The following is a 21985-nucleotide window of genomic DNA, read 5'->3' as shown; positions in this document are numbered from 1 at the left end:
CCAGTCAGAACCCTGGGCACATTGTAATTCTGATTTCCCACAAAGGTACGGCTCCAGCCTTGTCTGGCTTGGTAGGTAATGTTCCATGTGATCCTGAAACATTGATTCTCTTGCTCTGTTCTCAGACCTTGAAATGAGTCACCTCTAAAGTTTATTATCAAGTTCAACTCAGTAAACACTTTTCTAGGGTCAGGCTGTGCTCTAGCTTGTGAGAAATGAAAAGGCTCTTTGTGCAGATGTCTGCATGCTTGTGTGGCAAGTGGAACAAATTAACTTTGTGGTATTATACTCGTTCCTTGAATGATTCATATGTTTGGTAAAACACAGGAGGGATGGTGGTTTGCAGCAGTAATCTAAAACTATAGAGGCAGTAAGATGTACACACTCCATTCTTCTAGACTGCTGGCTAATCTACTCAATAATCATTATCCTGAAATAAAAATAGAGCTTCTCAATGCACTAGAAATATCCACAAGAATTTGATTATTAATTTGGTTATTAATTTGTTATTAATTTGGTTATTAATTTGGTTATTAATTTGTTAAATTCAAGTGAGAAGGCTGAGAAGTAAAACATCTCAAAAATTACTAGGAAAAATATTGCTTATTTTATCTTTTGTGCATTTTCCTAATTATATTTACAACTAAGTATTTAGAAAGTCCAGCTGTAAATGATCAGCAAACAGATGAGCAAACAGAAAAGTGAGCATGGAGCATCATAAAGAAACTAACTCAAGTCATCAGAAAGATTGGACTCTTTAGATGCCTTGGACAGAAGTCTGCCAGTGGATCCAGAGGAGCAGTGGCAGTATTGGCAGCAGGCTGATCAGAAATCTGACTGGGAGCTTTGGGTTGATAGCCAGGCCTGAGTCTGCCAGGGCACTCTGGCACTCTCAGGCCAACACTGAGGATATTTGCTGACAGGAGGATACTCTGCTTGTGAAAGTGAGTGGTGGCAGACCCAGATTCTTTTGATCATTCCCCACAGTCTTAATCTTTTAAGTACCTTCAGGACTTGTGCTATGGCTTGTTTATGCCCACACAGCTTTCACTGTCTACCCTTTTCTTACCTGGCCAGTTTTATGCCTCCCCATACCAGTTCTAGCCTCCCTTAGCTCTCAGGGTCCTACTTTTTTCAGTCTTGGCCTCCTTTTTTCAGCCATTTCCTCCTATCTCTCAGTCTCACTCACATCCAGCCCCACTCTTTCCTCAAATCCTGCATGCTGTCCCTTGCATGCCAGTCCTCCCTCCACCTCCTCTCTCTGGCAGCCATTCCCCTACTGTCCTAGACTTCCATTTCACTTCTGTTTCTGTTGCCTTTGCTGAGCCAGTCCTGGCTTTCAGTCTGTTACTGTGGCTCAACAGAGGCATAATGGCCCACTGTCTACAGCCTTAGGTTAAATGCTTTCATGATACTGACTTTTTGAATCCTTCTCAGAGACCTGCTAGGTCCCGCTTTCCTTATCAACCAAAGTATTCCTTATCAACTCCAGAAACCTATTCAGCAGCAATACCCAGTTCTCCTTTTTCTTTACATTCATCTCAGGAGCAGTCTTTGTCCATTGTGCCTGCTCTCCATCAGGACAATCACTGATGTGAAGGTGAAACAGTGAAAGTCCATGACAGGTCAGAAGCACCTTTCAGGGCTGCCCAGACTGTCTCAGCCAGGCCCTGGGTACACCATGCAGGCACAGACTACAGATCCTTTAGCTATGAAGGTCATCAAGTTGACTGAGCATACACCATGATTTATCAAAGTGGTTTGGGTAAATATGGATGAATTTTCTCAAATATGAGAAAAAGCTAGAAGCATTTCTTTCCTCTTGTCCATTAAAAATCTCTGATGAAATAATGTGTAATAATTTCTTTACTAGTATCCAAGAAGGGATACTATATTGTCTGGTTCTTTAATTTCATTCTTAAAAGTGACTGAATAATATGTGCTGATGTTTTTCAAAAATCTTCAGCACCTGCCATGAGAAATTTCATACTGAATGGTCCAAGAGAGATGAGATCATAAACACCTGCACTTAGAATGCAAACCTGAGTAGCAGCTTGAGCATCATAGGAGGCATTATGTTTGGTTTCTGGGTGTTACAGTTCAGGATTTTCCAAGCATAGATACCTACAGAGAACAGTGCCTGCCTGCTAAGCTATTGTACATAAGCAAGATCATTTGAGAGCAATGGAAATTATGCTCAGCTGCACCTTCTCTAATCAGGCAGAAAATGTTTGCTTTTAAGCTGAGTTTCCCAGTTACCGTGTCCTGTTATTAAAATAATTGGTCTCTGTTCCTTGTCTGACCCAGAAGGGGATACAGATAGGGATAGTCATCTCACTTAACCAGTCTAGCAAGGAACTGTCATGTTTTCATTTAGCACCTTCCTCTCCCAGTCCACATTCCTGCTCCGGTTTTAATCAGGTAAGTTTCTTGGTAAGAAAGTTGAGCCCTAAGTTGAGCAGGCAGCACCAGGACTCATTCTCAGTGAATAAACTACAGTCATAAGAAATAACTAGAACTTTGTTATTAAAGCTTGGAGTCACAAAGCTTGATTTCATGTTTGATTTTTTCTGTATCTTCTATGTGACTTAATGAAAAACAGAGAGTTGAAAAATGCCCATGAATTTACACTGCTGCTCATCTCTGTTGCTGATAAACATGTCTGAAGATGGGTAACATGCAAAACATCCTTTAAAAACTACAAGTAGTCTCAGAAGAGTAAATGTTAATCTCCCTTGCTGTGGTTCCCCCACTGCAACACACCAAGCAGGTTGAATAGTTAGAAAATTTAAAAATGTCTTAAAATTCAAATAAATCACTGTGAGTTCCTGGGTACTCCAAGACTGTAAATATTTTCTTTACCTTTGCAAGAAATGTTACATTCTTGGGAGATCAGTGCAGACTTATGAGTGAATGTGGATCCTCATGATACCAATCTCCCATGGAAGTGGCTGTAGTTGGATACAAAATTGAAATGAAGATATTTATTTTATAAAGTCAGCATCTTCTCCATGTAGACCAGGGGACTGAGACCAAAGGCTCCAACATGGGCTTCTCACCAGAGACAACACAAGCCAGTGGCCATCTCTCTGGCCAGGTCATTATGCTCACAAAGAGGGACCAGTTCTCTAATGCAATACTCTTTCTCCAGAATTCATTTTCATCTCATTTCTATTTCAGCACTACAAAATATCACTTCTAAAGCTCCCTGCTCATCACAGAGTGCTCGAATGACTCAGCTGCAGAAACCAGGCTCTATCCTGTGAAGGTGGTAAGACAGAAAATCCAAAATCAATCTTTTGGGCAATTTTTGGCAAGATTGGACAAATAACAAGTGACAGTTTTTGGTATTATGCTTTGGATGTGGGTGTTTAAATCTGTTATCCAATCTGACCCTTGTTTCCTGGTATTTTCTTCAACTGTAGCATGAGGATCCTTCCTCATTTGTGAGTATTGGCTCACCGTGGTGTGAGGCTCTGCGCACCCATCTCAAATGCTGAGCTGCAGCTCGAAACTGGGAGCCGAGCCCCACCTAGTGACACAGGACAAAAGTACTCAGCTGATACTAAGTAGAAAAAATGTTTTATTCGATCATGTTTGAAACTCAGGATAAAAACTTAGTACAATTAAAATATTTAATTTACGATTTTTAAAAATCTTATTCTAATTGTGAGTTATTTTCTAGCATTTCTAAGATAATTGCTCCTAGTCTGTCTAGCTGAAGAAATAAAAGAATCTTGATTGATATTGCTCAGTAAAATCAAGCCTCTACTTCTGATTCCAATTGTTTTTTACATGAACTTCAGTTACCTGGATTCTGGAGTTTATTAAAAAAATATTTGTTCCATTTGCTGGTTTCCTCTATTCACAGTAAGAATAGAACACAAAATTTAAAGAGGATCCTTCAAAAAGTGCCAGACCAACAGCAAAATATTAGCATGTGATGACAGCAAGTCATCAGATTCTAATACAGGCCTTCATTACTGGCATTGTTCTTCAAGATGCTTTTTCTTAATCAGATAATGATCCTGTCTCAGAATTCTTTTTGTCTAGGTTAACAAGTTATTAATAATTTTGGTTAGCTTTCTTGATATAACAAAAAATTTAACTTCTCTTATAAAAAACCAAAACTGTTAAGTTTCTTGTGGACTTTCACATTTGTATTTGAAGGGAAAATGACTTTTCCCACACATTTTTAAAGTGCAACAGCACAAAGTGAAGGAAAAACTATTTTCTCTGTTTAGGTTTTATAAGCACAAAACTGATCCTTCGTTTTTAGAATTTTATTTTAATTTTCATCCAAATTCTGAAAACTCCCCAAAATTGATGAATGATGAGCATTAAAAGACAAAATGCTGATAAAGACAAGAACTATGAGCTGGCTGGAAACTAAATGGTTAATAAATCCTTTGTAAGACAGTTTTTTAGAAATCTTTCCTGCTGTGTTTCTTCAGAACCACTTCTTGGGAGGAGGTGGAGGTGGGGGTGGAGGTGTGTGTAAATTTAAATCAGAATTTTAGCAGGTTCTGTCAAGACAGTTAAAATGTCAATTTCAGAAACATTGTATGACTTTGTATGTATGTATGCCCCAGCACATTGTGTGTTCTGGGGCAGAGATTCACTCCTTTTTATAAAAGCCCCGTTTCTAATATTACCTATTTACTTCCATCTGTGCTAGTTTGTCACCAAGGTTTCATGCTGCATTTTCTCCAGAGAACTGGAATACATTGGCTTTGTTTTGCTTTCTTTTTCTAGAAAAGACTAGCCTAGTGCTCTGTCTCCTATGCTAGATGGACCAATTCTTAAACAGCTTTGCAGAACAGCTTCCATTTAATTCAATTTTATTTCAATTGCAGATGTTGTGGTACTTCTTAAAGACAATATTTATTTGTTCCACTGACTGTCAGGAAGAGGATAAAACCATACTTTTAACATCCTTCCAATTTGTAATTTTCTCTAGATTATTGAGCTGAATTTACTGAACATAAAGATAAATCGGCAACAGGGACAGCACAGAGAAAACATGTTATTAAAAGTGGCTAATAATTCCCGCATTCCTCAGTCATCTGAGTTACATGGATTGACCTAATTTAGTGTTATTCCTATTGTTGCAGGTTATTCCTGTGCATGCAAAATGCATATGGACATAGATGGGAGTATGTATAGCATAATACAGCACGTCGGCGTGATGTAACTGTACAACCTACAGCCAAAGAAAAGCTGAAAAGGATCTATGACTGGCTGTGTATTGATAATGCAGCCGGATCAGCCGACCGGGTATCGCGGTGTCAGTGGGCTTTACAGGACAGAACAGCCCCCGTTCTGTGCCGGCAGTGACAAATCTTCAGCTGTTCCCAGGAATAAGCTAATGAAGGGGGAAATATAAACCTCCCACCCCGGGCGGGGGCCCTGTATAAACCTGCGGCTGTGGAGGAGCTGCCGGACCCCCGAGCGCCTCTCCCGGGAGCGGGAGCGGAGCGCCCGGGGCAGGAATGCCGCTCTCTCCCTCCCTCCAGCCGGCGCAGCGGCCCCGCCGCCCCGGGCACAGCCCGGCCACAGCGGCGGGCGGAGCTGCCGGAGGTGCCGCCGCCCGGCCCGGCCCGGCCCCGCGCCGCTGGAGCCGAGCCCCGGGCAGCCGAGCCCCGCCGAGCCGGCTGCGCCCCGGGCCCGCCCGCCGCCCCCGCGGAGCACGGCCCGGCACGGCCCGGCCAGCGCGGCCATGGAGCGGAGCGGGGGCCGGCGGCAGGTGAGCGCGGGCCGGCACAGCGCCCGGCACAGGGCGGGCAGCGCGGGGGGCACAGGGCGGGCAGCGCGGGGGGCACGGAGCGGGCAGCGCGGGGGGCACGGAGCGGGCAGCGCGGGGGGCACGGGGCAGGCAGCGCGGGGGGCACGGAGCGGGCAGCGCGGGGGGCACAGGGCGGGCAGCGCGGGGGGCACGGAGCGGGCAGCGCGGGGGGCACAGGGCGGGCAGCGCGGGGGGCACAGGGCGGGCAGCGCGGGGGGCACGGAGCGGGCAGCGCGGGGGGCACGGAGCGGGCAGCGCGGGGGGCACAGGGCGGGCAGCGCGGGGGGCACAGGGCGGGCAGCGCGGGGGGCACAGCGGGGGCACAGAGCCGGCAGTGCGGGGACAGCGCGCCCCGCCACGGCACAGGGCTGCCAGGTGTTCCGCACTGAAGGGGCGAAGTTACGCGCTTGCTGAAATCTCCGCCCTCTGGAACTTGAGTTAATTTCACAGGAAGTTTGTTCTGTTCTTTTCTTGAACTTTTTTTTGTTTCTATTTAGGACTCTGGAGATAGTGTTTATGAACTACGGGAATGGAGACCAGCCGTTTACAGAAAGTGCACGGACATTCTCTGGCTGCTCCTCTTCTGTCTTTTCTGGGCTGGTTTGGTAAGCGTGCACAGTTTGTTTGTTTGTTTCCTGGAAGGACAAATCAAAATAAGTCTGCTGTAAGCAAAAATGAGATTGCTCTCAGAACTAAAGAAGCATATTTGTACATGTTTGTGTATGAGACGTGGTTTTGCCCAGATCCAATCTTTAGTCACAAGTACTAAAAGTAGAAGCCCAGATAAAGGCTCTAAAGCTGAAGTTAGAAGGCAGTTGTGCTGGTCTGTGCAATCTGTCTTGAGCACAGCCAATATTCAGCTGTACTCGTTCAAAGCAGCAGTGGTTAATGTGGGACTGGGGAGCTTTGCTGCAGCCAGCAGTTGGCACATAGCCACAGGGCTTAGTGATTGTCCTTGGTGTGTGTGAAATGTGACTTGCACCCCATGGGACAGAGGAGAAGCTTGCATCACTGAGTTCTTCAGTAGCTGGAGTGATGGAGAGATAAGCCTTGGGTAAAGCAGTACTCAGGACTTCACCAGTTTCACAGAAGAATTGCTGCTGCTGAACCTTGGCAAAGGTTCTTTCCAGGGATTGTTTTGGCCCTCACAATGTACAGGAGGGTTTAAGCTGCATTCCTGGACAAGGTGTTTCATTTTGACTGAGAATTGCTGCTACTTGTCCAGCAGAGGTACTTAGCTACTTTTGGGGCTTACAAGAAGATGAACTTTGATCTGGCAACAGAACAACTAAAAGGTCAGGGCAGTGTTACCTAAGTGACACTGCACAGGATGGCTTTCTACATATTTTTTACGTGTGTTAAAGATGCTCCTTCCTGAAATTTCAGGTAATCTCCATTTAAAATATATTTTGTGTTTAAAATAATTCTGATTATTTTACTTTACATTCTTTACTTTACTTTACTTTACATTCACTAGCAGCTTCAAGGGCCCATCATGGCAGCAGTTCTATTGTCCAAGTGTGTCTTGAAGGTCACCCTGTAACATGAGATGCAGTGAGCACATGAAAAATCACCATTTGAGTGATCTTGCCTACTGACACACATGAACATCACTAGGAACAGTGTTCAGCACCTTAGTAATGCTTTCCTCTTATTTTAATCAGGACCTCTATCTTCTTCTCCTTTGTTATTCTGCTTAATTTATATACTTTCAACAATAGATGAAGGAAAGCTCTAAGGAAGCCTTAGGCTATAAAGTTGCCCATGTGACTTGCTCTGGCCTTGTGCAGAGGGGTGAATTTTAGGTTTAACTGTTTGCAACCAGAAGGCAAAAATGCATGACCTAAAAGGAATATTTATTGAATAGGAAGGAAAAGCTATGGTAGCATGCTTTCATATTTAAAAAAAATATTTTAACAGATGTTTATAAGTGGCTATGCTGTGGTGGCTGGTGCTGCAGAAAGACTTGTGCTTGGATATGACAGCTTTGGGAACATATGTGGTCGGAAGAACACTCCTGTAGAAGGGGCAAATCTTTCTGGATTGGACATGACTAATAAAAAGTAAGTGCATCAGATAATGTACAAATCAATCAAATGTTTGAGGACTTAGTAAAATATGTATCTTCTAGTTGTCAGTCATATACATCTCTGTAACTATACACTGTCGTATTGAAAGGCAAAAAAGGTGGGAGTAGTGCAGAAGAGTGAGTGAAATTAAAAAGTTAAGGTAGAATTCAAAAATTTGCTGCATTGTTATGCTTTATGCAGCTGTCTTCTTAAAGAGGATCTTAAATGGGACATCAGCCAAACAGGCAGTCATTCTATATGGCAAATCTTTCTACTTTAGGATGTTGCACATTGAAGTTCCCAGTCATTCCACTGACTCCTTTGGAAAAAGTTTCACTTGCTTTGTAGCACTTTAAAAAAGAAGGTTCAGAATTTAAACTTATGAAAAACCAAGAAAGCTTGTTTTTTGAGAAGAGGATCTTTTTTCTTTCTAGGTATGTGTTCTTTCTGAATTCATGCAGCCTGGAAATACAAAGCCCCAAAATCAGTTCACTTTCCTTGTGCGTGTCAAGTTGTCCACAACAGCAACTCAACTCTTTGGAAGATCTACAGAGTTTTGCAAGGAATAATGGTGTGCCACAGGGAATATGAGTACCTCAGTGTATCTGTAGAACAGTTGAGCAGCTTCCACTTTGTTTTTGTTATGGCTCTTACACTAGGGAGTCATATCTTACCATTAATTTCCTGAACAGTTCATGATAGCAGAAAATAAAATGTCTTGTTTCTGCTTTATTTCAAACCCATAGTTTCTCGAAATGTTACAGCTCTCTTATGCAAATTAGAAAGTTGTTCATTAACTCCTGCACAGTGCTGAGATTATGTAACAGAAAACCGACTGTTGATAATGAACTAGTGAAGTTTGGTGGGGGTGCCTGTAGGTGACCAGGGTTCATATGTTGTTTGTGACTCTTGTCCAACTGGTTCCTTTAAATGTAATTAAAACTGTGGTGGAATTATTAATTCCATGAAGACACAGGTGGATTTATCCCTCTAGACATTAGATCCCTACGTTTGCTATTCCATTTTGTTGTAGTTTAACCCCTGCTGGCAACTAAGTACCACACAGCCACTCACTTCCCAGCAAAACCAGGACACACCTTGAAATTTTATTTGATTCTGGTGTTCAAGATGAAAATGCTGTCAGAAATAGTCAGAAATAGTTATGTGAAAGAGGCTCCAGTTTATTCATGTCCAACATGTAAATAAAATAATCTGTAGCCTAAGCCTTATTTCATGGGGTGTATATAAACTTCAGACCATATGAATATTAATGGCTATTATTGTTGGAGGTCAGTATCCCTTTTTTTTTGTTTGTTTTGTTTTTGTTTTGCTCTTCTATTTGGCAGGGATTGCTATTAAAATTGACAATATTTGTTTTAATTTAATTCTGGGGTAGTTTGACATAATTTTGTATCTGCAGAAGCTGTAAACACCTGTGAGATTATATAAGTATTTTCAGTCTAACTAAACATAATTGCATCAAATTCCAGCTAAAACTGCTTGCATGTTTATGTCAAGGCAGAGAGAAGTCTTGCATTTTGAATAGCTTTCCCAGGAGTGCTGTCTAATGGAGCAGAGAACCTGGAAATATTTCACCTAGATCCCAGCACAAGTTAGGTTTCTGGATACAGATGTATTCTATTCTAACTCAGGAGGGCCTGGCTCTATTGTAGCTTCCATCTTTTCAGGTTTTTCTCTAGTCCTAGTGAGCAAGGATTAATGGCACTGTGGAGCAAACTGTGTGCCTGCCCTCCAGGAACATAAGTGGTAACTGTGGTTAAGTTGAGAAAGCAAAAGATTCTGCAGAGGTTGGTTTAGATTTACTCAACTACCTAATTTGCTATTCATATTCCCACTGGAATATCAGGGATGAAAATGGCCTGCTAAGAATCAAACCAGAAGTGCAAACAAAACTTAGCTGTTAATGTGTTTTTTCTCTCAATTTTTTACTAATCTTAAGTTACTTTTTCCTCTCTCTGATTTTTTTTTTTTTTTTTAGGTTCTTTCCTTTGTGTTTACAGCCTGAACGTTTCCAGTTACACAGTAAATCCAAAGGCAGCTCAGCTGTGTCCCACACTGCCAGTTCCACCAAGGTAAGAATGACTGAGTACTTTACAACCTCCTTCAGTCCAAACAGCTTCTTATGGATTGTTACTTTCTCACATTTTGTATTTGGCTTGATGCTTCACAGTCAGGATGGTTTTGCTTTGTTTATTTTTTTGTCTGTGTATCCTTACAAGTTCTTTTATGTGCCTGTGAATATGCCAGTGTCCTGTCCCACAGAACAAACAAGGACTGCATTCCTTCCATTCCGCTACCCTTTAGTCCTCTACCCTTCCATTCCTCTTCCTTTTCCAAATTAGGAAAAAGCACTCCATATGAGGAACAGCTTAGCTGCTGCAAAGATTTTGCTTTCTCCCTCAATGCCAAGGATGTGGTCTTTAGCCTTGCTTCTTCTCCTGAGCCCAGAAATTTCCATCTGAATAATTTTATAGCCAGATGGATTGAAGCACAGATATGTGGATGTCACTGTCTTTGTAAAATCTGGCATTTGTGAGTCAAAATTCTTAAACCCGTGATTTTAAGTTCCACTGTGTCATGAAAATACAGCAGAGAATTGGAATCTCTGTGTTTGCAGAGCTAATTAATCTGCTCTGAACAGCAGAAAATAGAACAAAATGAAAAGAAGAGAGCAGGAGACATGTAAGAACACTACATACAGTGGATCAAAGGACAGCGTGTAAATTGATGAAAAAATATGGCATATTTCACTTATTTCCTCAAATTTCTCGGCCTTTTTTTGGTTTGTCAAGGAAATCAGCAGTTATTAATCTTGCACAGTAACATTACATGGTAGAAGCAAAGATGGGTAGTGATTTTTTTTAACTGTTGATAACAAAACCTCTCCTTTTCAGGAATGATTTTGCCATTGGCTGTTGTAGGACAGCGCTGCCAAAGTGGGACAATAAATATATGCAAGAAGCTTGGCTAGGAGTGCCAAATAATTTTGTATAAATATTTGGTGCCATTAATTGTGCCTTGCAAACATTGTTTTGGTGCAGCTTTTAGAATGCTTAAATATCATAAAAGCAATACAAAGTGGTTTTGATCTAGAATTATCTACAACAGCATAGGTTACAGCTATGTTAGCATGAACTTTGTTTTTACATAAATACATGGGAGCAAAGCAGGTGAAGCCAGACTAGAATGGGAGTAGGAGCCATGTGCTGATGCTGATAGTTAATGAGAGAGTTGTTAATTTCTTTTCTCAGGCTGATCTTGAATGGATCTCTTCTGGTATAGTGATAGAGGCATGACACTGTTAAGGAGCTTATTCTGCAGATTATACACAAAACTACTCTTTATAACAGAATGCTCTCTGTGGAAAATGGCAGGATGGATCTCTGTGGATTTTAAACTGTTTGTCCAGTAATTAATATTTTTTACCACTTTTGTTTTCAACCTTTCAGTAAATCCTTTCCATTATTTAATCGCTGTGTTCCACAAAATCCTGAATGCTATTCCAAATATGCATCTGTCCTCATAAGTATGGTTAATGAAATGGATGTTTTTCACCGAATTCTGAGTGGAATATTGGCAGGAAGAGATACTGTGATAGGACTGAGTGTCCTTGCACTAGGTAAGGTTATAAATAAAAAGTGGATAATGATATTCAATTAAAAGGTTAAAGTGTTTCTTGTAAGTCTATATGTTTAATTCAAAAGTAGACTTTTTTCATATTTTCTGGGCACAGTTATTTTTTAAGGAAGGGTGATCAGATTTTATCAGGAGAGATTTAATAGACTGGTGAAATGCAGATCTCTATCAGATTCTGTGGTCCATGACATGGTTAAATACCTCATTTTGGAGGACTGTAAGAAATTGTTGAAGAAAAAGATTACATCAGCATGAATACTTGAACTTAACTCTTACATAAGATGTTATTAAAAAGCTAGTATTTTCTGTAGTGAAATATATCAGCTATAAGTTTCTTATTATTTAAGTTAGAGGTAACTGTGTGCTTTAAATGTTAAAAAGGTTGCCAGCTTTATTAAATGCTGTTGCTATTAAGATTACTGTTTAAAAATAAAAGCTAAAATTCTACAAGAACCTTAAATGTATATTTAAAATTAAAAGGGTTGTAACACTCAAACTTTATGTATTTTTCAGCCTTTTCTTTGATACTGGTTTTAGCCTTCAGATTCATTCAGACCCTCTTCATCCATACTCTGATTGCACTGGTGGTGTTTGGGCTGTTGTGTAAGTATATTTACTGTTTCACTGTATTGAAGGATTAGCAGCTGAACAAACAGCTATCCTTTATTTCCATGGCCATCCTCAGTAACCTTCAGCTTACCACAGTCATTTCCAAGCTGAGGCCTGCTTGCCGTTTGGTGCCAAAGTCTGGCTGTGCTGTTCCAGCTGCTGAGTGTTAGGATGATGGTGATGTTTATTGTTTTTATAGATGCCTAGAAACAACATTTCTTTTGGCAGATGAATGCAGTTATGAAAATGCTACTGTTTCAAAGAATGCTTAGTGAACTCTTACACTGCCTGCTTTAGGAGGGGAGAACCATAGGAATGTGTCTGGCTAAAGCTTGTCATTCCATGAAAGTTAGCTTTGGATCTCCACAATGAAATTACATGCCTGAGCTTCGGGATAACTGCAGGAAATCCAAATGTTCTGCTGCGGTTTTACCTCAGTCTGACAGGCCATTGCTGGAAGCTTCTCTGTGCTCACTGATCCTGTGCCTCACTTTGGTGACTGGCAGTATTCCCGAGCCCTGGGGGATGGTCAGGAGGGCAGGACACTGGGAAGGGAAGGTGGGCAGGCATCATCCTGCCAGCAACAGCGTGCCCTGCCCACCCTCACGCTGCTCTGCTCTGCTCAGTTGTGTCAGGTGTGCTCTGGTGGCTCCATTACGACTACAGGAATGACCCCAGCACTGAACTGGAAACAGAGAAGGAAAATGCAAAGTTCCTACTTGGATATGCCATCTTCTCAACAATCATCACTGTAAGTAGCATTTTGCCCTAAGCAATGGCAGAGGCTGTATCTTGAAAACTTGAACCACAGTGGTTCTGCAACAATAAAAATAATTCCTAATTCTTTTCAAATTGGAAAATGAGAGTAAATTCTAAGATCTTCTTACATTCATTCACATGTAATCATAAAATAACAGAATGGTTTGAGTTGGAAGGGACTTTAAAGATCCCTAGTTCCAAATAGATTTTTAGGCCCCCATCAAAACTACAAGAATAATTTTATATATTCATTGCGAAACTTGTTTTTCAGCCTTGCCATACTTCAAAACTGTACAAACTGTGTCAGTGTTGTTGGTGTAAAAATGCCAGAATTGTGTTCCATGCCCATTTTCTGCTGCATCAGCTCACTGGAGAATCATGTTGAATATGCACAGGGGCACTGGTTGAGTATGGACATGAGATCTATGGAGTCATCCCACCCTGTCAGCAGGAGAAAGGGGTGGCAGCTCTTTGAGACAATGAAAGGGGCACTGAAATGCAGGCAGCATTGTCTAGACCTCACGTTATGGGGTTAAATTCTGTTTTTCTCTCACTGACCTTGTTTTACAACAGAAAATCTGACTGTGACTTGCAACTTTTGAAGAGAGTTTTTTCACTCTGATGTTGCAATGTTAAAAGGAGCCATTTCTCAATTTGATGGTACAGTCAATTTGTACTTCATGAGACATTTGTCAAAGCAGTTGTCCTGTTGTCTTAGAGATGAGTAAGATCCATATGGAATTTGCCAGATATGAACAGTCTGACAGTTTACAGTGACAAATATAAATGTGTCACAGACCAGATTTTTTTTTAATATCCTCTATAAGTTATGACCTTTTTACATCTGCTGATACTAAAAAGGTAAGAAAGTTTCTTTGAATGCTTGTGTGTTCTAGTACAACTGACTGTTGTTTGCAGAACTGTGGGAACAGCCACTGCTGCAGGTTATGCTTCTCTTCAGAGCTGGTGGCTTCTTTCCAGAGCAGGCAAGAAAACTAGTGAAGGAACTGCCACTGCTTGTATTTATTGCTTTAAAGATTCCAACCTCCCTTATAATTGCTGTTCATAGTGCTTTGTCACATACAAAGAATTGGGGATTTTGTGGGATTTTTGACTTGGGGTTTTGTTATTGGTGGGTTGGGTTTTTTGCTTTGGGAAGACGATAATTTATTTTAAAAGTTTTCATTTTATGTCTTCTTTGTTCCTATACATACATAGCTCAGAAACTAGTTGGGTTGTGGACTGCAGGAAAGGACTGGTTCTCCTACCATTGTGAAAGTGAACAGTGGCAAACTGACTTGAGTAGAAAGAAAGTTTAAAAGTTCATGACATGCCGGGTATGTGAAAGCAATGTGCAGTGTGTAATGTATGTTTATGTTTGCTATAAAGCAAAACAGACAGTATCCATTAGATCAATTAAAGTCTTATGGATGCTATTTTGTTAAAAAAAACAGCAAGGACTATTGTAGGAATATAAATTTTAGTCCACAAGCTCTTTGAGAACATAGGCAGTGTCTTGGAAGGACTTTCTAATGTGTAATAAGATTGTATAAATTGCTTTGTTTTCATGTCTTTGTGAAATCTGTATCCTCTGATCTCACGTTTGACAACTCTGATAATTTTCTTGAGGTAAAACCCCTAACAATTTGTCTTTTTCTTTCCTGAAACAGGTTGTTCTGCTCTCCCTTATATTTGTACTAAGAAAGAGACTTCCTTTCTCTGTACAACTCTTTCGAATTGTTGGCAAAATCATTGGCAGAATTCCTTTCCTCCTGTTCCAGCCACTCTGGACTTTTCTGATTCTCATTGTCTTCTGGGTATTTTGGGTTGCTGTACTGCTTAGCTTAGGAACTGCAGGTAAGCATATGCTTTACATGTTTCTGACTGAGTGCTATCCACTTCCTAAATTCTCTTCTTAAATGTGGACCTCTTGGTGTTGGCCTACAAAATGTGGGCTAGCATTGTTACACAGCTGAGTTATTTTATTTTATTTTAATTTTTAAATTCTTTTATTTTTTAATTCTTTTATTTTTTTTTTACCTGCTGTTACATTCATTGTGCAGCTCAAAGGTATTTTATGTTTTGTCTTCTTTCTAGCTTAAAAGAAATGCTGATCTTTTCAGCAAGTGATGCAAACAATACAGAGGACAGCACAAACTTACTGCACAGCAGAGTGATGATAAAGTTTCAGTTTTGAAAGAAATTACTTTTTTCAGATTTAGCATAAGAAGGGAAGGTAAATATATTGCTTTTATGAGCAACCTAGTAAAACATATGTTTTGACAGAGGTGTTCTGGCCGGGTATTTTTAGTGCAGGTGTCAGTCCTGATAAGATCTTCCTGTTAGAAGCATGTTAATGTCTCTAAGAGCACGGTGCATTTTATAAATAACGCAAATCACGTCTCAGTTAAAGCCCGAGCATGAGTGCAGGTGGGAAGGCGCCGCTCTGTGCGGGCTGTGTCCGTGCGTGGCTTGGGCGCTGGCTCCGGCCCTTTGGGGCCGTCGGACGCTCGCTGTGCTCGCAGCAGCGCCCGCCAGGGGGCGCCGCAGCCCGCGGGGAGCGCCTCAGGCCCGCACGGCGGGGGAGCGGCTCCGGAGAACCGGGGGGACAAAAGGGCGGCTCGGCCCCGGGACACGGCGCCTGAGCCCGCCGTGCTCCGGGACACAGCGCCTGAGCCCGCCGTGCTCCGGGCAGCGACCGGCGGAGCGCCTGAGCCCGCCGTGCTCCGGGACACAGCGGCTGAGCCCGCCCGCGGGATGAGCACACGGGCAGCTCCGTGTCAGCAGGATTGCTGTTAGGATTTCCAGCCCCTTACTCTACCTCAGATGTGCTTCGTAATTCAAATCTTGGACGACGAGCGCTAAACGAGATCTGGTACTGAGAATATTCCGTTAGGTTGTCGCTCAAATTTTCAACCCAAATGTGAGTCCTCTGAAATGCTGCCTGTTAGAGCAGCTCACCATCAGATAACTGGGGTCGTTCTGCTGTTCTACGATGACAGACCCTCACATCCTGTAATGACAAGTGCATGCAGTAGTGTATGGTTAATAATGCACTGACAGGACACCTTGGTATTATTTGTTAGTTTTCTACAGTTGTCCTGTAAGTGGAAGACGTTTCTTTTTATTTTGAGTTCTAGGGACTTTTTGCACCACTTGAGAGTACTTCTCTGAAGATCTCCGAAGATATGCTTTCTCTTACATAGCAATTTGTTTTCTTCATTGACAAATAGTTGCCTGTCTAGGATTCAGCTTGTAAAATACAGGTGGTGATTTTCTTGGGTTTGACACTTTGACGTTTTCTTCTCACAAATATGTTTTCTGGGGCTGTGCAGGCTGTATTTTAAATGCAAATATACCAAGAAAGCTGAAAAAATGAAATGTTTACAAAGACACTAGTCTTTTTGTCTAATACAGAGAGATGGGTAAATTAAATTGGCTTGCTGCTGTGCTGCACCTGTTCTTAACATTTTCTTTGAATCTGCACTAGTTATATGATATTTATGGTGTCTCTGCATCTTAACAGTTCTGGAGCACTTGATCCTTGCTTCAGCTGTGGCACACCTGATCATTATGCGACCATGCAGGCACCTTATTTACATCTCCTCCAAAAGTTAGTGTTACTGTGAGACAAAAATCCTAACTTCTTGGGGGCTATGGAAGGCTATAGCCTGCACTTGAAAGGTACTTATGCACATGACTAATTTGAAACACATGGATAATCCTATTAAAATCAGTGGGACTACTTATGCATTTTAGGGTAGGCACCTGCCTAAGTACCTTGGTAATTCAGAATCTGTAAGAGCAGCAGAGACTGAGTGAATTCCAGACCTACAAAACTAGGAGAAATGCCAAGACTTCATGAGACTTTAGGTAGCACAGTGGCACCAGTTAGAACCATTAGCTGGCTAGGAATGGAATTCAGCTGTTCTTTGGAAAAGCTGATATGTCTTAGAGTTATTGAGTTTTATTGTTTGCTAATTTGTGGGTATTTCACTGCAGAACTGAAGTAGCCATGTGGCACAGCAGAGAATGTGTTTCAGCTTTCCAGAGTGCAGGAGCTGAGGTCTGCATGGTGTAAATAGTGTGAATGTAGGAGGAGAAGGTGGTGTGAATTTTTTGTGTAATAAAGGTGCATCCTACAAGCAAGTGAGCAGCAGAACTGCCACATAAAGCTGCGCAACAGCAAAATGAGCAATAAAAATGTATTTCCTGCAGGGGCCTTGACATTCCAATTACAGTCAGGTAGCTTACCTTTACATGAAAAAGCACAAAATAAGATAACACAATAGATTGTGTTGCAGGAAGCACTAAGATTCAGTGTATGATTCCAGAACCTTTCCTCACAGTGGGAGTGGCACAGCATATTTTCATGTTAACAGGAACTGATAAACAGGCTCTCAGTATTTTCTTGTCAGTGGCTCTTTGTTTGTGATAAGGAAATTGCTGGATTAGACTTCCTAGGAATTTTTTGTCTCTTACAGCAGCCTGTTGCTGCAGGCATCAGCAAAGCCTCAGAGCAGCAGCTGCTGAAGAAGGACGTCTGACCTAAGTGTGGCAGTCCCAAAATGCTGCTGAAGGTGCCACACACAGCCAGCACTGACTGGTGTCCCATTGCCCGGCTCTGCTGGCTGCCAGGGCAGTGCTGCGAGTCCCAGGGGAAATTCTCCTGCCTTCTGCTGCAAACACTTGGCCCGTTTGCATTGTTAACATCACTTCTTTTGAAGTATTGGCAGCAGATCAACACTTGTTCTGATCAAAGGCTTCCAGATTTGGTGGTTCAGATGTAGGGAGTTCAGTTCTTTACTGAGCTGTTAATGTCATCGCTAAGAGTGTAGGATTCATTATTGTGTCCTTGGAGAAAAACATTCTGTTGACAGATTGACCTGTATTTCAGGGCTGTGTTGAAAAAGTTTAGTTTGTATGAACAGATAGATCATAGTACAATGATGAGGGAAATGGCATACACTTTTCTTGACAGGTTATCTAGGACAGCTTTAAAGTTTATCTGAGATACTGATGTAGAAAAATAACCTTGCATGTAGTTCTGCTGACAAAATCAGGCATGTCTGGTAGGCCCAGAAGACAGGAAATCGGACAGATATGTTTATATCATTAAACAGATTTTTGTGAAATAACAAACCTAGTTTACCTTATCTGATCAGCAAAGTGATCAAAGGTGAAATCACAGATGGCTCTGCCTGATTTCTGTGCAGCTGAGCACAGCACTGTGCACATGTACAGGTACAAGGTTGTCCAGGAAAGACAAAGCCATTACTATTATTACTGCAGGTGGTTATTTAAGTAGGCTGGTAAAAAGCAAACAGGATTAGCTTGCCATATGAATATTTATCAGTCTTCATGACAACAGTACTGAAACAAAGCCTGAACAGGTCTATTTTGGAAAAAGAAATGTTCAGGAGAATTATATGGTGGAAAATGTCCTTAATTCTGCTACCAAATGGTGTAATGTCTTTGCACGAAAATGGAGAAGCAGGACACCTTGTGTGTCACTGACATCTTGTTGCCTGAGTTCCCTTAGTGAACTCAGGGCAACTCAGGGCTGTAGGCTCTGGATAATGAGTGTATTTAGCTAGTTGTGTGCTGCAGGAGAAGGCAGTTGAGAGCCTCTGGAAGAAATATGGGAAACGAAAAATCTCTTGAATTCATAATTATATGGTGCCTCACTTATTTTAATGACTTAAGTAAATTATTATATCCTCAAAAACTCACCTTAAAAAACCCTCACTTTTGCAAATTTAAAACCAGCAAGGCACTGGATGGGGAGGAATGAGGGAGAGTTTGTGAGAAGAGATCTGAGTAGTAGCTTTTTCAAACCATCAAATATCTTGCACTTCACAGACTTAAAATTCATTTGAATATATTGGAAGCACTACATTGTTTCTATGAATGACCAACCAAACAGCACTGTAGAGAGCTTGCCTGTTCAGCCAATATTGTTAACATCTCAGGAAAAAAAAAAAATCTAGAACATATATCTGTATTTATGTACCCATGTAGCATTTTTTTATCTTTCAAAGAACTTTAAAATAATGTTGCAGTGCTACTATGGGGTAGATGGATATTTTTCTTTATTTACAGACTAAAAGGCTGCTTCTGAAAACTTAAAAAAAGCTTGTCTAAACCTGATGGTATTGCTGAAACAAATCTTTACTGTTTCTACTTTTAGTTATTCTGAGTAAGAAGTCTGTGGCTGTAGAAAAACAGGCTAGAAAAGAACCATTTCCTAGATAGCTTTGTATATGTGGCGGTTTTGAATTTGAATGTGGTGTGTTGTCCTGTAAGAGAACACAGAGTCATAGAATCAATTAGCTTGGAAAAAACCTTTAAGATCATCAAGTCCAGCTGTAAACCTAACACTGCCAAGTCCACAAAATGAATACATGAAGTATTAAAGCTTAAGTTATACTGCTGTTTGAGCAGTAATAGCCAATTCTGTCTCACTTTTTTTTTCTTTCATGGAGTTGGAGTAAGAAACTACTCACCTCCAGAGATTGTTTTATTTGGTGAACATGTTTCTCTTTAAGGTTAGTAGACTTAAGGCTTGGTAAAATAAAAAAAAGCATAGCATGTTAGGAACCTAGAGACCTTTTACTATAGTTAAATTGTCCTAATGCCATTATCCCCTGACTACCCTTCAGAGTCAAGTGCCACAAACAGGATTGCACAGAAAAAAGGTCTAATGGTTGAGGAATCTGAATTGACCCCACCTTTTGTGAACAGCCATCTATGAATATGAAATACATTCTTTGTTAATAATAGAAGTGGAAGGAATGTTTTTAGCTTGGATAAGTTAATTTATCCATGCTCCTAGATACAGTAGTAGCATTGGAGCATGTACTACCATACCACGTCTGCTTTTTTGCCTCCTAGAGAGCCTAGATGTATCTGCCTGTATTTTGCACAAAGATTGAAAATTATAGAGAACAGAAGACTAATGGCCATGGTTCTGATTAGTAATAGCAGTTAAAATATTTGTTTTGTTTTGCTGCAACAGTATGTTATGTATCCTTAATATTTTTCTGTAGTCTTTCTCTTCTGCTTCTTACAAAAAAAACCCTAAAGCATTTCATAACTATGCATTTATTTCAAATTTGAATAATGGACGTCAAGATTTCATTTACTTCTGAACTATTTGATTACTCAAGTCTAGAGTAATGTCTTCTCAGATATCTTTACTAATATGTAGCTTTCCTTTTTCCTTTATTGGTAGCTGTGTCTCAATCCCAATTCAAACACAATCTTTTGCTTTTTGTGAGATTTTCTTTTTCAAAATCCAAGTTGAATTATAAGATGTTGTTTCTCTAACTTTGTTAGAATGGACAGAATTAAATAGCATCGAATTAATTTTTTTTGTAACTTTACTGAAGAGAAGTTAAGAGAACATGCACAGAAGCACTTCCATGTCCTTCTTTGTTCCTGTCCCCCTTTCTCCTCTCCCCCCTTGTCTGACATGTTATAATAACACAGTGGTGTAATCCCAACTTCAGGTACTGCACAGGCCACTTCAGGAGGACAAGTAGAATACAGAGCTCTGTCTGGAATTTGCTACATGGCATGGTATCATTTCGTTGGCCTTATCTGGACTAGTGAATTCATTCTTGCCTGTCAGCAAATGGTCATTGCTGGGGCAGTGGTTACTTGTTATTTCAACAGGTGAGTGCAGAATTGCCTCTGATAGTTTTGGGGATTTTCCAGCATTTACTTTCAATCTTTTTCTAGGAAAAATAGTCCCAATTAGATTGCAATTTATGTCAATATCAGGAATCCACTTTACTATAAAATAATGTTGCTTGTTGTAAGATCTTGAGTAAGATTTTACAATTGGCATGATATTAATGTGGCTCACCCCTGCTGCTGGAGATGCTGGGCCAAACTGGGCCTTGATATTGGAGCTCTGTTGGCTCTGGGGGAGTTACATTTGGAAGGCACAGGCTGCGTTGCACCCTTTTCCAGGAGACTGCTTTAGCTCCAAATGAGAAGCAGTATATTGTTCCTTGGTAATTTCATGTATTCATGGGCAGTTTCACCATTGCATTTTGGTCAATACACCACATAAATCCCTGAGGCAAAGGCACTGTCCATATCTTGTTGGTGCAGGGCAGGGAAGCACCTGTAGAAACTGCTGTGATGACATTTACTGCTCTGCTAGGGGCTTCCGCTTTCCAGCTATTTTTTACTGCTGCAGGAACTGGCTGCCAAGTACAGAAGGTTCCTGCTCCCAATTGTATTGGTATCATTTTGTACAATACCATTAAGCTCTCCTCTTGCTTGCCAGGTGACCTGTCCTGTGTTGAGAGAGTTTTGTTTGCAAGGGGAAATGCAACTTTTCTGTGGTGGTAATCCCTTGTCCCGGCCCTTAGGCTGTCAGCACAGGTCCACAGAGATGCAGAGCAGTGCAGGAATGGGGAGGGGTGGTTAGAGGGTGGTTAGCTGCAGGAGCAGCCACACCAGCAAGGGCAAGGGTTATCTTCAGCTGTTCCAGCAACTCTGAGCTTGTCTGCTGTGTGTTTTTAATGTATTCCCTGGGGCTGCATCATAAAGGCATGTCACAAGAGTTTGTTTATGGGATCTTACAGACAGGCTTTCTTCTTGTCCTGTGAGTGCTCTGAGGAAATGGCACGGCCTTCCCATGCGGAAATCTCCCTCCACAGCACGCTCAGCAACGCGCTGCGCAGCCAACAGCCACGGCTGAGTTGCAAATGGGGTGGGCAGGGGGTCATTCTGCCTACAGGATACATTCATTTGGCCTCTAATACCACGACTGAAAATGGATTTGGCCTTCTTTTATTTTAGGTTAAATGTGAATACAAAAAAGATTTCATTGATTTAATAAAAATAAGTAGATTTTCTTGCTTAATGATTACATTTTACAACTTGTGGAAAGGGCTTGGTCTTTTAAAAAGCCTTCTTTTTTATAATTGGTGTTTTACATGAGGGTTTATTCTCACCTTGATGTGCTTAGGTGTTATGTATCTATTTACCTTTGCAGGGAGATGAGCCTTTCCCCCTCTCTGGGAGTAAAGGAAGGTGATATGGTAACTCAGTCCATCACAGGCATCACAGTTCTGTCCATGTCTGAGCT

At 41.3% G+C, this 21985-nt stretch overlaps 1 protein-coding gene across 3 annotated transcripts in view; it reads left to right on the top strand.

The window, feature by feature from the left end:
- Nucleotides 1-5429: 5429 nt before the first annotated feature.
- SLC44A3 (solute carrier family 44 member 3) overlaps nt 5430-21985 on the top strand; it is a 35581-nt gene continuing 19025 nt past the window's right edge. For 2 of the 3 annotated variants that reach the window (XR_011680595.1, XR_011680594.1), the window contains exons 1-10: nt 5430-5746; nt 6283-6390; nt 7706-7848; nt 8289-8425; nt 9854-9947; nt 11325-11494; nt 12025-12114; nt 12747-12871; nt 14550-14736; nt 20391-20556. Coding sequence is in view for 1 of the 3 variants with exons in the window: in XM_071436233.1 (XP_071292334.1) it covers nt 5720-5746; nt 6283-6390; nt 7706-7848; nt 8289-8425; nt 9854-9947; nt 11325-11494; nt 12025-12114; nt 12747-12871; nt 14550-14736; nt 20391-20556 (1247 nt within the window). In the remaining 2 variants the exon portion in view is untranslated. The remainder of the gene's footprint in view (nt 5747-6282; nt 6391-7705; nt 7849-8288; nt 8426-9853; nt 9948-11324; nt 11495-12024; nt 12115-12746; nt 12872-14549; nt 14737-20390; nt 20557-21985) is intronic. The other variant, XM_071436233.1, reaches the window with a different exon arrangement.

This window comes from Agelaius tricolor, unplaced genomic scaffold (assembly GCF_023055355.1).
Source record: "Agelaius tricolor isolate 1412-34295 unplaced genomic scaffold, bAgeTri1.0.p SCAF_11, whole genome shotgun sequence".
NCBI classification, from domain to species: Eukaryota; Metazoa; Chordata; class Aves; order Passeriformes; family Icteridae; genus Agelaius; species Agelaius tricolor.
Note: the sequence above shows the minus strand (reverse complement) of the source record. Positions and strands in the feature narration are given on the sequence as shown.